The sequence below is a fragment of the Bradysia coprophila genome, unplaced genomic scaffold (genome assembly GCF_014529535.1).
Source record: "Bradysia coprophila strain Holo2 unplaced genomic scaffold, BU_Bcop_v1 contig_151, whole genome shotgun sequence".
Classification (NCBI taxonomy): Eukaryota; Metazoa; Arthropoda; class Insecta; order Diptera; family Sciaridae; genus Bradysia; species Bradysia coprophila.
In genome coordinates, this window is record NW_023503423.1 from 9,874,635 (window position 1) to 9,889,757 (window position 15,123).

At 35.7% G+C, this 15,123-nt stretch overlaps 1 protein-coding gene across 1 annotated transcript in view; it reads right to left on the reverse strand.

Annotated features, from left to right (window-relative positions):
* The window catches only part of LOC119075005 (dynein heavy chain 3, axonemal), a 71,945-nt gene extending 57,353 nt beyond the window's left edge, over window positions 1–14,592 (reverse strand). Inside the window, exons 1-14 of the mRNA XM_037181408.1 lie at window positions 14,452–14,592; window positions 14,095–14,286; window positions 12,756–12,878; window positions 12,572–12,682; window positions 12,258–12,391; window positions 6,977–7,044; window positions 5,622–5,769; window positions 5,432–5,548; window positions 4,358–4,524; window positions 4,112–4,291; window positions 3,553–3,664; window positions 665–871; window positions 412–594; window positions 51–258 (exon numbers count right to left, since the gene is read on the reverse strand). Of these exons, the coding sequence (XP_037037303.1) occupies window positions 51–258; window positions 412–594; window positions 665–871; window positions 3,553–3,664; window positions 4,112–4,291; window positions 4,358–4,524; window positions 5,432–5,548; window positions 5,622–5,769; window positions 6,977–7,044; window positions 12,258–12,391; window positions 12,572–12,682; window positions 12,756–12,878; window positions 14,095–14,286; window positions 14,452–14,587 (2,086 nt within the window). The 5' untranslated portion in view covers window positions 14,588–14,592. The remainder of the gene's footprint in view (window positions 1–50; window positions 259–411; window positions 595–664; window positions 872–3,552; window positions 3,665–4,111; window positions 4,292–4,357; window positions 4,525–5,431; window positions 5,549–5,621; window positions 5,770–6,976; window positions 7,045–12,257; window positions 12,392–12,571; window positions 12,683–12,755; window positions 12,879–14,094; window positions 14,287–14,451) is intronic.
* Window positions 14,593–15,123: the final 531 nt, after the last annotated feature.

Genomic DNA, 15,123 nt, shown 5'->3' on the forward strand with positions numbered 1-15,123 from the left:
CGTTTTGTATTTTGCTTTAACGAAATTCCGAATTGAAATTGATAAATTACCGTTGGTCATATAATATTCCAGTCGTGGTATTTTGTATCCAACTTTAAGAATTTTCACAAAATAGCTGACAAATAAATTCGGTAAATTTTCCAAGAACGGATCGACAAACATCTTTTGCACGGCATTCAAACTTTCCGCTTCATCCCCACTGTACATCTTTCCGTTGTTTTTCATTACAAATGCTGAATTTTGGTTCATTGTAGCTGTCTGGAATATTAAACAGATTTATGGCTTACGCAAAATAAACTTCGACTTTCAGTTCTTTCTTCTTCTCTTCCATTCGAAAGTATCGCAATTTTATATCGTCAAATAATCAATATAAATATAAGTCAGAATAAGAGCACAATAAAACACACTAACCGAATTCATTGTCAATATATTCGGATCGTTCTCATCGATTTTATATAAAATTGAATTATTTCTGTCCTTTAAGTCGTCGAGAGTTTCATGATATTTTCCCACAACAGACACATTTAATGTCATAAATGGTCGTTGCTGTAATTTCGGATCGTACATGTTGTATTCCTTTACAGCATTTCCGTCCTGCATTATGCAATGATTTGTGTTACACAAATTGAAGCTGTCATTTTCCAATAAAATGCATTTTCCTTACCTTGTACACGTCTATCGTTTTCAGTAGATATTGTAAACTACGATCAATTAAACCCATTATTTGCCGCGACATTAGCGAATGAATACAGTTGAATAGGATTGTGGCTCGGCCACCATACGACGAATTTCGTGGTACGAGATCTTGCCAGAATTTTCTCATTGCGTCGACCAGATCAGCTACTCTAGGCAACCAGTCGTTGACTAGAATCTATCGAAAAATTACAGTGGGCTTCAGGTAAATTTTGATTTTGCTTCGGCGGTTTTTCAGCTGGTCCACTCATGCAAACAAAACTTAAATAGGTGTAACAGAAACATGTGTGGGGTAGTTGTCTATCCGTATGAAGGCTTATGAGCAGTTTTGTTTGTATGAGTGCACCAGCTGAGAAACAACCGAAATTCATTCGAAATTTTCTTGGAAAAATATTCGTCGTAAATGGTTAAATAGGCAATAGGTAAATTGTTCTCATTGTTTCAACAACCATGTAACAAAGATAACGGAATACGGTAAATTTAAGCACAAGGCATTCCAAGAGAATAGTTATCAGTGATACTGGAGAAAAGGGTTTGAAGTGGTTTGAAGACGAGTCATTGAAATTACAATACATTACGACATGTTTCACATACCCAAAGGCACCTCGGGCGAGAGAGCGCTAACATTCTAGTCTCGTTGGAGCACCAAGACCCAAAAAACGAAAGAAATTGTGCTTCTTTGCAATAGGCTCTTATAAACAAGGCATCAGAACAGTCGGAGCGTTTGCTGCGACTTAGCCCCGTACAACCCGTAATCCAATTTTGTCCGCAACCATTATACGTCCGTAGCCCTAATAAGCTCGGAACCCTAATACGTCCACAACCCTCTAATGCGTATGTTACCAAAATGCAAGTCAAGTTGCGCATTGTCAAATTTACTGAAACTGTTCATTTTTAAAATTGCGCATAGCGCAATTACGAAAGCCCGTACGAAGTACCTTTCAAATAAAACCAACAATTTACGACATTATTTTAGAAACCCAAAATTTTTTGCCAACTTTCCATTGGGTATTCAATTACCTCTCAAATGAAACAAAAACAAGCAAAATCGGTTGAGATTTACTCGATTTATGTGCAAAAAGCACTTAGGGCCGAGTAGCGGCCTTAGTGCAAGGGCCCAAATTTGAAACTTTTTTTGCCATCATTCTATTCGTCATTCAATTATCTCTCAAATGAAACAAAAACTAGCAAAATCGGATGAGATTTACTCGATTTATGTGCAAAAAACACTTAGGGCCGAGTAGCGGCCTTAGTCCAAGAGCCCAAATTCGAAACTTTTTTCGCCACGTTCTTTTCGGTATTCAATTAGACTCCATAAAAAACTAAATCTAGCAAAATCGGATGAGATTTACTCGATTTATGTGCAAAAAACACTTAGGGCCGAGTAGCGGCCTTAGTCCAAGGGCCCAAATTTGAAACTTTTTTTGCCATCATTCTATTCGTCATTCAATTATCTCTCAAATGAAACAAAAACTAGCAAAATCGGATGAGATTTACTCGATTTATGTGCAAAAAACACTTAGGGCCGAGTAGCGGCCTTAGTCCAAGGGCCCAAATTTGAAACTTTTTTCGCCATCATTCTATTCGGTATTCAATTAGACTCCATAAAAAACTAAATCTAGCAAAATCGGATGAGATTTACTCGATTTATGTGCAAAAAACACTTAGGGCCGAGTAGCGGCCTTAGTCCAAGGGCCCTAATTTGAAACTTTTTTCGTCACGTTCTTTTCGGTATTCAATTACCTTCCATAAAAAACTAAAACTAGCAAAATCGGATGAGATTTACTCGATTTATGTGCAAAAAACACTTAGGGCCGAGTAACGACCTTTGAGCCCTCCCAACAAGCCCACGTTGCATCTTACCCAAAAACAATGTTCAGCAACTTTGTTCTACTCGTCAATACCTTTCATTTGATATATCACAAGCAGCTATTGCGTGCATATTTCGGTAGATATCGTCGAAAGACTGAAAAACACCTATAGGGCCCTAGCTCTGGAAGGGCCGACCCTACCATGCCCATTTTCGAACTTGACCTTACTTTTGTCGATACCAATCGGGGAAAAAAAGAATTTTGAAAAAAGGTTGCGATTTACTCTAGCTAGAGGGGTCACGGACGGAACGGACGGACGGACGGACGGACGGACGGACGGACGGACGGACGGACATTTTTTTTATTGCGGATTCGTCATCTATGAACATAACCAAATGCTTTGCCCTTACTGTCTGCTTCCAATTCGACGTGTTACAAACGGCATATTAATCTTATAAGCCCCCAGTACTTCGTACGGGGCTAAAAAGGGATATAAAATTGAAAAATCCCGTTTCCATGCGATTATTGGGCACGACTTCGCCTGGATTTTTCAACTTTTTATTTCGCGGAACAACTTTTTTCCATCTCTTTGAAGTATCGACCAAACTTTTGCAATGACAAAAACAATCCGTTACTAACTAAAGATGTAAGACAATGAGATCTTGTATGAAACGCCAAGAATTGTAAATTGAAACTATAGAAGTAGCAGATTTCATCGTTTCATCACTGGTCGTATATAGAAGGTTAAAATGAATTTATTGGGATAAAGCATCCTGAAATTCTATCAACCAATTACAAAAAAAAAGATTCAGAAAATAATTTCCTATGAAAATGTCTTTTTTAAAGATCTGAAACATTTCCATTCACATTATTTTACTCAAACCACATTGCATTTATTTTTAATTTCATCAAAGCGCAAAATATAACGATGAGTTTTCGTTTATTTTTGCCTTACATCATAGAATTCCGGGTCGTTACATTATTCAATTCTCAGAGTACATTTAATGAAAGCGAAGAGTCAAAGAGCATAATGATATTGAAAACTTACATCTCTGGCAACCATACAGCAATTATGAATGATTTCTGTTAAAACATCAAAATGCGGTGGTATTTCATCTCGGTAGCACTTTGTAGTATCAAATACCACAAAATCGTTGTATCTACAGTATGCGAGGTGAAAATGTGAAATTTAATTTAAATTAAATGTATATTCAGTTTATACGACTTCACGGAAATATATCAGTCGAAGGTCGAAGCATACCAAAGGCTTTTATGCTTGCGGCTAGAAAATGCTTCATTACCGTCGTTCAAGGCTGCAAGCTTAAAAAGCATTATACTGTCTTGTTATTTTGACTTGTGGGATTTAATCGGCGGCTTCAGCTGGCATTACAAACCTCTCACACGTCAAAACAACAAACATTCAAGCTAGACAGTGATGTACTATTGGGGCCGTTCACTAATGACTTCAAGCTAGAGGAGACTAACTTCCGTCAATTTTGACTCTATTTGTGTAATTGGGAGATTCGACATTTCCGTAAAATAGCGTGACGTCATTTGTGAACGAACTCTTTCAACTAAATCTAAAATATGGAGAACTGTTTTCTTACAATTGATCCCAGAGCATGGATATAGCCTGCAACATTGGATGTGTATTCATCAACACTTCATGCAGTCGATTCTTTGCCAATTGAATGTTACATTTCCACGGAACGGGTCCTTTTATAGTCACAAGCGGAAATTCAGGTGGTTCGGGTACTAGTTGAAAACGTTTTTGTTCACTTTCCGATCTATTTCGATAAAAGCACATTGATCAGATGGTTGGTCAAGCGACTTACGTCCTGCTTTTTGCTTACGAAAGAATGTATTTTAGAAAAGCTCTTTTGACAAGGTACTTATAGTCTTCCTGTAAATCCATCAGTGACACAATAATGGTCAACGCTTCACCATTGTTTATTTCATTGGATTGGTCGAACAAGAAATCCAAAAGCATTAGTTCCGGATGTACCTTGGGCCACCGTTTCTGAAAAAGATAAAATCATTGACTTCACTAAATGCCTTTAATTAGACAGATTCTTTTGACACTTTTACGATTTTAGTTATTGTTGGAACGCCGAATCCAAGTGAACTATTGTAACAAAAAAACAGATCAAGTTTTCTGAGGAAAACTCTGTTAGTGAAAAATCAGGCAGAATAAATACGACAGTACAAAGGGCTAGACGCCCAAAATACGTGTTTCTTCTCAACCGTAACCTGCAAAGGCCATAAAGTAAAAGCTAGCTGGTAGCTAGCGGTGTTGAAGATTCAACAGTTATGCTTTACTGCCTTTTAGGTAGTGAGGCTTCATATGTTTGCTATAGATCCCACGGCTATATAGCCCCTCATAGTGTAGACTGGTCTAAAAAGGTTAGATTTTGCAAGGCCAAACGAGGGTAGCCCTAAACGTGTCACACATCGAACAAAATCAAAATTGGTGTCGAAAAGAAGGTAAAAGACCCAAATGAAGAATCTAATTGGAAAATTGGAGCACATCTTTTCGTATAATAATCGTGACCTCCTCAAATTTTACAGCCTTGGCGCCAATTAGCCTACACGGCCTTCCGAAAATAAATAGTCATTTAAAGGTCTCCGCCAGCTTCCCTTGCACCCATGGAACTAAATTCTTGCAGCATTGCTACCATATTTCCTACCCCCACTCGCAGCCCCAATCACTTCTCAACCACTCACTCTGTAGCTCTGGGGACCATAGGATCTGTGGAACCAATGGGTATGGTAGACAATCAAAAAAAAAGAGAAAAGTGCATTAAAATGTCAATTAAATTCCATTCAACAACATCGTGCAAATATATTCGTCTTACACTTCGCGTTGCCATAATGAAATAAATCTTGTCGATGTGTAAGCAAATAAAACGTTTCAAGAAATGACTTACCCGTTCCTTTTGAATAAAATCGTGAGCTTTTAGCAGATAGACTTTCCGACGATCAATTTTGGGTAGAACTTTCATCAAACGATTAGATGGATACGTCTCAATTTTCAAAACCGAAATCTATCCAAAATATTCAGTTAAAAAACGTGACAGTGTTATAGCAATCAACATGATGCAACATTCGATTGCTTACGTGATGGAGCAATGTTAAAGTTCTGTTTCGCATTTCGTCCGTAAAAAAGACGGATGCAGTGGCAAATTTTTCGAAATATTGTTCGTATAACACATTCTTCTGATGGTCCGGATCCACCGGCAATAAACTTTGTCGGTATTTGAACATCCTTGAAACAAAAACAAAAAATTGAATTAAGAAAACATCGAAAGCAAAAGCAAATATATAAGGTGAGGACCGTAGTTGCTGGCTGCTTGGGATATTTTTTGATTGGTCAGTTGTTCTTTTTACATTTACATCAGGTTATGAGCATTTTAACAATTTACGGACATTCGTAAAACCGTAAGACCGAATGACTTATTTTCGACGAAGACATTTTTATAATGGATTTTTCATCGTAATGAATGGCACGGTAAAAAATCGATTTTGTGCACCGGACAACCGAAATACGACATATTTTGCCATGATTTTTCGTTGAAAAATGTCAGTTTTTCCCGACCGATATATCTTGCGGGAAAAACTTCTTTCCTTTATGATTTATAGTGTTTATAGAATTTAAAGTACAAGATTCTCATATAAATTCAGTTTTTATGTTGGTATATAGGCCACTGCGTTACAGACGTTCCATACAAAATAAGAGGCCAATAATGACCGGTAAAAAATATGTTCTTGTGCCTGTTATTGGAATGCGTTGGTGGAAGGAATTACATGAATTTTTCCATGACAATACGATTGATCAAAAATATGGTGAATGTGAGGTGTGTATGTTTCATTGGTATGTTTTGTCTATTTCAGTTGTCCGATACACATAACGTTGTTCATAGCTCGACAGGAAATGGATTTTTTCCAATGGATTGATGCGGAAAAAATCGTCATTTCCTTTCGTGGTACCAAAAATACTATTATATTAAATCTGATCTGTTGTAGCCCGAACGAAGCGAAGTGAGGGCGACAAACGAAAGTGCCTAAAGTAAACCGTCCACAACAGATGCGCATACAACTTTTCATGCTGAGGGCCTAAATTACAGCTGATTTTTTTTATAAAAATAATTTTTAACCGTTAAAAATTTGAATTTTGTATGAAAATTCAAATTTTTTTTCGTTGTTATGTTGGATTTTCATACAAGCCTGTCTGTCAAAATTATTTTTATAAAAAAAATTCGGCTGTACGAGAAAAATTCCGTAATTTATGCCCAAAGGTATAAAACTGTGTGGTTTCCAAGATATTGAGATAAGGAAGACGGTTTACTTTTCGTCAGAATCAATTTAGTCTTTTGGCGGTTTGTAAACTTGCAAATTGACAGGATATTCATCTTGTCAGCTATGATTCCCAGCCAGAGATTTAAACAGGAATCGAATAATAAATTTTTGCTTACTCCATTTCCTTTCTCTTGAGCGCTTCCATGAATTCTTTAGCTGTAGGTTTTCTTCCTCTTTGTTTTATCTAAAAAATGGATTTTTTATTTTTTGTTATAAATGCCAAACACTATAAAATTAAAGTGCACGTCAAAATATTTTCATTTTAAAAAATATTTCTCGTTTTTCGATGTTTTTCATAATACTAAGTACTTTTTTGTTTGTACGATGAATTTTCAGCTTAGCGTTTCGAAATCCATCCCATTGTTTTGTAATGTGGAGTTTACAAAACATCGCTGTTGTATTGTTTGTATTATAAATATAAATATTTACGATACGCGCCTTATATTTTCAAGTGTACTGTATAAGTATACTTACAAAGGTTGAATTGTAACTCAAAAATTTCTTTAAAGTAAAATTTACTTTTAAGTATTTATATTTGTAAAGAAAATGCATTCAACGAATGACGGTTCAGTCTTTATGGCAAAAACAGCAAAGCTCTTCAGTATATCATATATATTTAAGAGTATAATTGTACATAGAGAGAAAATTGCGAGCAAAATTACGTAAAATATGTGGTCCCAACATGAAATACGAAATGTTTGCCGGTTTGCCCTCTCAATTAAGTGGGCAAGTTGAGCTATAAAATCGTTAGCACGTACATAGATTGGTGTAACATTCTACCTAAAATCGTACGAAAGGTACATCTTATACAAACTCATGTTTGGGTTGGGGACCCATTTTATCGTACGAAATACCAGTCTAGGTATTATGTATCTAGGTAGATCATCATTTTTATTTCGTGTCAAGTTATCTTTTATATCCCGTACGAAATACTGAGACCCACCTTCTCGATATGTTAGGTCGCTTGACCGACTGATTTTCTCAAGTTTTTTTTTTCATTATTGAAAACTAATTTTCAGAAAAACGTAACTATGACTTACAGCATCAAACGAACGATGCTTCAGCTCTATTATCTATTTAAAAAAAAACACAGAAAAGATGTCATATTTCTATTTTACGAGACTTTTTAGCAACTAAATCATCAGCTGAGAAGTTCTACCATTTATCTATTTCCTCATGAATAAAGTATGCAACTCGTGCGAATTAATACTCAGGCATTTTCAATAAACATGGCTAGTTAGGATTTTTTTGTTGAGACTCTTACTTTCAGTCTGGCAAATGTCCACAATCGTTTGTAATATTCGAACTGTCGATTCCGGATATTATTAAAATTTCCTAACAAGATATGACTTTCGTCGGCTCTCAAGCATGATTGGGATTTTATGTAATGAGATCCTGCCTGCAAATAGGCAGGCAGAATCACTTATCAGGTATAATTTAATCGACCTAGTCGCGGCCGTCAGCATCGACATCTCGAACAGCCACCGGCAATTTTTAATCGGCTCTCATCTGAGAAGAGATCATGAACCGAATATTTTTTATTTGGGAAATGTCTTTTTGTGACGGTTAGTGCACAACTTTCCTCATCTGATCCCAATACTATAAGAATTCTTAATCGATTTATATCCCTAACCCCACTTCAGTTTCGTTAAATATTTCGTTTATTCATTTCTATTTATATTTTTTAACGTTGATGTATTTAAAACGACATTGAAGATGATCAGATCACATCAGTCTGTTTGCTGATGCTTTTTTTCTACCAAACAAATGATGAAATAGAGCACGTTAATATAATCATTTACATCTGTTGGTCGTTTTGTTTAAGAGGCACCGGTACTTAGCTAAAATTGTAGCCTACATTTGCGTGTTTCGTATCTTATTTTTGATGATTTCTTTTGATCAGAATCCTTTTTGAAAAATGTACGACCGCAATAACGACATCGAATGTGTTAGCTTTAAATAAAAATAAGTTTTGGTTGTTGTCGTTTGACCAGCTCTGAGAGAAGCGAGCATTTTACCGAAATTTTCATAAACTGCTCATTGTTCTCAGAGCTGGTCAAACTGCTACACCAAATTTATTTTCTATTGAAAGCCAATACCTTCACGGTCGTTATTGCGGTCGTACATCTTTGAAAAAGGATTCGGGTGGAAAGACATAATCAAAAGTAAACAAAAATTCAGTATTTAAAAATCGCCCTAATGTATGCTTTTCAGCAAAGCACCGATGCCTCCTAAAGTTTCAACAAGTGCTTCATGCAAAATCCTTTAACTTAATTTGTTCGTACACATGTTGCTTTCGATATGAGAAAACGTTAGCCAGAGTTTATCGTTTATTTTTTATCATCATCCGATTTACGAGCCGTACAATTTCATGTGAAAATTTATAATTCATTTGGACCAAAATGGGCTTTTAGTAGAGCTTAGGATTATCTATTAATTTTGTGGCTTTTAATTACCAGTCAATACATGGAAACATGGTTTTGAGAGGATAGAATACAATTATTATTTAATTTGGTAATGCTATTGTTGCTATTGGTGAATAATCAATACGTGTTATTAGCATGAAATTTTGAAAATCCCGTAGCGACGATTTTATAAACCTCCTCCATTTAATACAAAAAGATTTTTAGACCCGTACGAAGTACTGAGGTCTTATAGGTTTACGCATACGTTTGTAACACGTCGAATTGGACTCCCTGAGTAAGTGGAAACCTATTCTAAATTTTTTTTTTTCTCATTTGGTAACATTAAAAGAGAGGATAAGTTCGAAGATGGGTGATTTTGGATCAACCCCTCTTGAGCTGAGGCCCAATAAGTGCTTTTGGGTTTTTCGAAGATATCTCCGGACATTCAAACGTAATACTTGTAAATGATATATCAAATGAAAGGTATTTTCAATACCGATCGACGAAAAAAAAGTTTATAGAAACCGAATGACCGACTCGTGAGTTAGACCCCTTGGTGTGAACTAGATACAGGGCGCCAAGCAGTTTTTCCTTCTAGGGCGCCCGAATTTGAACATATTTCGTCTGTTTTAGCTTTATTAGATAGGTATTGATTGTCTTAATCAGGAAAAAAAAAAGTTTATGAAATTAGGTTCACCATAGCGTAAGCTAGGTCTCTTAGAGTGAGATCTCATCCGGCCACTCGGCCGTGCAGTGAACGTGGAGTATTCTGTCAATATTTCGAGTAAATTTTGACCGAATTTCATGATTTTTTTTTGTTTGAAAGGTATTAACGAATGTTAAGCGTCAGTACTACTTTCAGTTTCCTAACAAAATGGCTGTCGGCGGCCATATTGGGTTTTAGTACAAAGTGATACAAAGTGGGAAAAATTGTACTTAGAAAGTTTATGTTAACATAAAAGTAATTGGTTATGTGTGTGAGGTGTTTCAGGCATTCTATATATGGACATCTATATATATCTATATACAGCTATATTGAGCTATATACAGGCATATAGAGCTATATAATAGCATATTCATCTGTGATATGTTTATTTATAGTAAAATATAGGTAAATATAGCGGTATATAGATGTTTAAATAGGAATTTATGAAAGTTGACTTCGTACGGGGCTGTCTAAAAGCTTTTCAGTAGAGAAGAAAATGAAGTAAGAGAAATGAAGAGTTCTGCATTAAAGGCTTTTGATACGAATAGGTGGTTCGTACGGGTCGGCGTTAGCTATGTTTTTTTATTCAATTCTGAATGTTAATAGGCATCCATCTAGATTATGACTCTATAGTATTACTTAATCGCCCAAAAACCATTTTCAATGCAAGTGTGATGCAAGTCCCTTTATCCACGTACAAAATAACTGATATCGGTGGGGGTGACTACGCTTCCAGCTTCAACACACAGAAAGAAATGCGTCACAAATGACAGATGAAGAGGATAGTGTAAACAACTGATTCAAAAAATTGGTTATTAAAATTAAGTTTACTGTTTCATTCTAAGGAAGATGTGTCATACAGTGGCCGATAATTCGGCTTTACGATTCAGCTATTTCTTCCAGGACATATTTACAGTGATTTCCGTAACATCTGCCACTTTTATTATAAATAAACTTGTATAAATTCGGTAGTGAGAGCTAGGAGCAAAAGGGGATAGTCAAAAGGTTAGTGTTATATTAGGGTGTAGCGGTTTTACAAAATGTGTTAGTTCTTTTGAGGCTCAGCCGGAAATCCACTCAGCTGGTCCATCTGATCATTTTATGGAAGAATTTTTTTTTTTCAAACTTTGTGCTGCCGCCAGATCGATTTTTGAAAATTTCGTCGTTTTCGGTCCACGTCACATTTATCGATTTTTTACGGTGGGCTCAGCGTACATAAGAAGTTGAGTCAACATGGTAATCTGATCTCCAGGCTTCACAGATTATTTTAGAAAAAAGATCAAGTCTAAAAAATATTTTTTGAGTTCATGACTGATTGTCAAAGTTCCCCGATGGTGATTTTGAGACTTTAATCTCGCCACACAATTTGATGAAAATGTGTAAAAATGTAAATTAAACTTTAAATATGCTAAATACACCCCGGTGAGTCAAACACAACATCTGATTTGAATTGGGACACCTAAATTTGATATTTATCTGACAAAAAGTTGTGTTTTTGGTACATGGAATATTGGTGGCGAAAGTCGAATTACCTCAAATCAATAATTTTTTAGCTTAAAATGTATTCCCAGGTTCTGACAATGCAAAACCTTCAATTTTAAGCGTTTTCTAAGCTAATTTACAACATTAAATACATTAAAATTTAAAATTTGACGTGGACCGAAAACGACGAAATTTTCAAAAATCGATCTGGCGGCAGCACAAAATCAAAGTTTGAAATTTTTTTTTTCTTCCATAAAATGATCAGATGGACCAGCTGAGTGGATTTCCGGCTGAGCCTTAAAAGAACTAACACATTTTGTAAAATCGCTACACCCTATTATATATGCTCCTTAGTCCTACGTTGTTTTTGTTTTTTATTTTTTAGTGACTCAGAATTTGCCTTAGTCAGGTGGAGTCCCGAGGTTTTTTTATTTTTGAATTTTTTTAGTGTATCAGAACCTGCGTCACGGCGCACTACGTACGTAGCGCATTGATGAAACTATCGTATGTATACATTTACATATTTGTATTATACACAAACGAAGTGACGTTAAAGTTTCATTTTGACGTCGATTCCCTAAAAAGACGTCTGGTAAAATGCATGCAATGTGAACGCTATAATTATTTTCAATTAAAATCAAATTCGAACAACTACCCACAACAACTTCTTCAACTGGAAACACTATAAAATTCCATTAAAAACCATCCGAAACACACCCACAAAAGACGCCGTACAACCAGCGTGTATTCAAAGCGAAACAAAATTTACTTTTCTTTTTTAATTAGAAACCCAACAAAACTCACTTTGCCTTCAATTTGCGGTCTTAACGTTAGTTTTCGTTTAGTCACTTCCGTCTGTTCCTGTTCATATTTTTCCACCTGTGGCTTTATTAACTCGTCTATAACAGTTCTCATTCTTTCAAGCTCTTTCCGTAATTCTGTGTTCACATACAACAAAAATATTTATTAAATATTTCGTTAAAAATGGAGGGAATAATATGAGAATATGGTACACAGTAGTGGTAATGGCATTATCGTCGTTCGTGTAGATTGAACTTAAAGCTGATAAAAAAAGGAAGAACGAGAGAACAAAACAAAAACAATAAAATGTAGTTTACCACCCGGTTTTCGCAGTTTCCGTTCGTCGCTAGGATTAAATTGAAATTTTATTCGCTTTTTCGGTGGAATAGATGTGTTGCTACGGTTTAGTCTCGCATTGGTTTTGTGTTCTGGCAGTGTCATTAACAGAATTGAATAAACTTTATAAGCAGCCTTTGCGTATATTTTCAGAAAAATACGAACCATTGTACGGTCTCATAGCAATCCGTTTATTGCTTCGAAATATCTTTGCTCGTTTAGCAATGTAGAGATTTACTATTTTTTCCGTCACTTCCATTATTCGGTCATCAGCCGGTTTTGCATCACCTGGTTAGTTACGGTTAGTGTGGTAAATTATTTAAAGAATTCCTGCGTGCATTTGTGGATTCAGTCATAACAAAATATAAGAAGACGATACAGTCGAAGGAGGTAATGACGTCCAATATCGAAATGTATCAATACTACTAGTGTCTGCTGAGACAATTTTGGTTGAGGCGTGTGAGAAGGTTGTATTTCGAGCTGAAGGCGAGAAATATATCTCACACGTCCTAAAGGACGCAGAACTGGCACTACGAAAACCTATACACAATTAACTGGTAAACACATGGTGCACAATATTGAGTAACTTTCCTTAGTGGCGTTTCCAAGAAAATTTAAATACCAGGGTACATCCATAAATCACGGCAGCACCACTTTTTCCAGATTTATAGACCTTTGTGAAAACAAAACTGACAAAATAGGTGTACGTCCATTTTAGGTAAACATCCTCCCTCGTCTTCTTTGGTCCTATTTTCGGCGAACCATCTCCCCCTTCCGTAAAGTGCCGACGTGGTTTATAGATGTCCCCTAATTCGGTATTTCGGTTTTCATTTAAAGAGTACCGTTAGCAGGATTCTGTTATCCAAAATTGCGAAGTGTTCATTTCGCAGCCACATTGTGTTTCTAATCTATTTCTAATGAAAATTGCCATTTTACTTCATGACTTCACGAAAAATGGTATTTAATAATATCGCAAAATCAACAAAAGAAAACTGTAAGAACACACAGGATACCCAAACAATTAATTAAAAGTCTACTTCGCTTTCGCTTTAAACCCATCCCAAAATAATTAAAAAATTCAAAGTACAGACGGCACTAACACATTAATTTACTCTTTTAATTTTCGCTCTGTTAATGCTTCGTTTAAAATAATTGTGTGAAGAGAGACCGTTTCTACATTGGACTGGTAAATGATATAGGTCATGTGATGGTAAACAAGGAAAATTGTTTTCCCAGCATTTTGTGTGGAAAATAAATAGAAAATGTTTTTCTTTCTGAAATTAATGAAATGATTTCGTACATAATACATACAGTGTTTACACAACAGATGCGGCTCCGGAAATGTTCGGTTTTCCGTTCCCTTATAAATTTGTGATAAGTTTTTTTTTTAAATATTTTTTGCCTTCTATCGAACATGTACTGATTCGATCAAACAAAATTCAAAATTTGAATGAATCCTCAAATACACCGACAATTCATGTTATTTAGTCATTAAAATTCTCACCATGATTTGATGGCCAGTTCAAAGCAGAAGTTTCTGTTGAAAACGAGTCATTCAAATCTCGTACTTTCATAATTTCCATCATTTGTGATGGTACAGTAAATCCATATTCAATTGGTTCGGTTGTGTTATACCGGTACGAATGTAGGTTCATGTCATCTGCAAATTCTGGTGGAAACATTGTTCGCCGCATTTCTATAACATTTGAATGCAGAGAGATAGACATACGTTAAATCGAATTACTTCATCTCGTAAGTCAACCATCACAAAGAAAATAATGTTCAAGTTTTCAATTTAATTAAAACTTGGGTTGCAAGCTCTAGGGTCGGTGATGTGATAATGTAAATGTTTCAAACTTACGGATTTTTTGCAAAATAAATGGTTTTGCTGGATCGAGTGGTAGATCATCTACACCGTACTTGTATAGATAAAATGGGATATCTTCAATATGCCGACGTTTAACTGGTTTTTTATTCAATTTGTGTGCTTTCCGCATTTTGTTTGTTTTTCTTTTATCACAAAAAAAATTGAACTAAAAATCATTCGGTGGTTGGTTGCTTAGTTGAATTGACTCTGGTAACCAAAACAAAGTACGTACATAATATAGCTACCAAATCGATCGATAGACTCGTTGATGATGGGTATTATATATTATATAGCCCAATGCAAATTGAATGTTTTCGTTGAGTATTTTAAGTACAGTCAGTGGTGGATGAACCTATGGGCAAATCGGTATACCATCAAACGAGCAGTCAGATTGACCTTTACGTGCATGTTGCACAGAATATTGTTTCTTATTAATTTATGTCATTGGCGTATTGTTCGTAATACAAACATTTACTTATCTAATTGTCTTTAAAAACTCATATTAAAATTGCTTCATGCTTGATTTCCACGCCACGCCGTTTACGCTCCGTTTGCTCTCCATTTATTATTTGAACAAAAGAAAATACCGTGGGTGGGTTCGCTATCAACGGAGGCAAAACGGCGTAAGTGGAAATCAAGCATAAATCAATATTGAAAGCCCCGTCC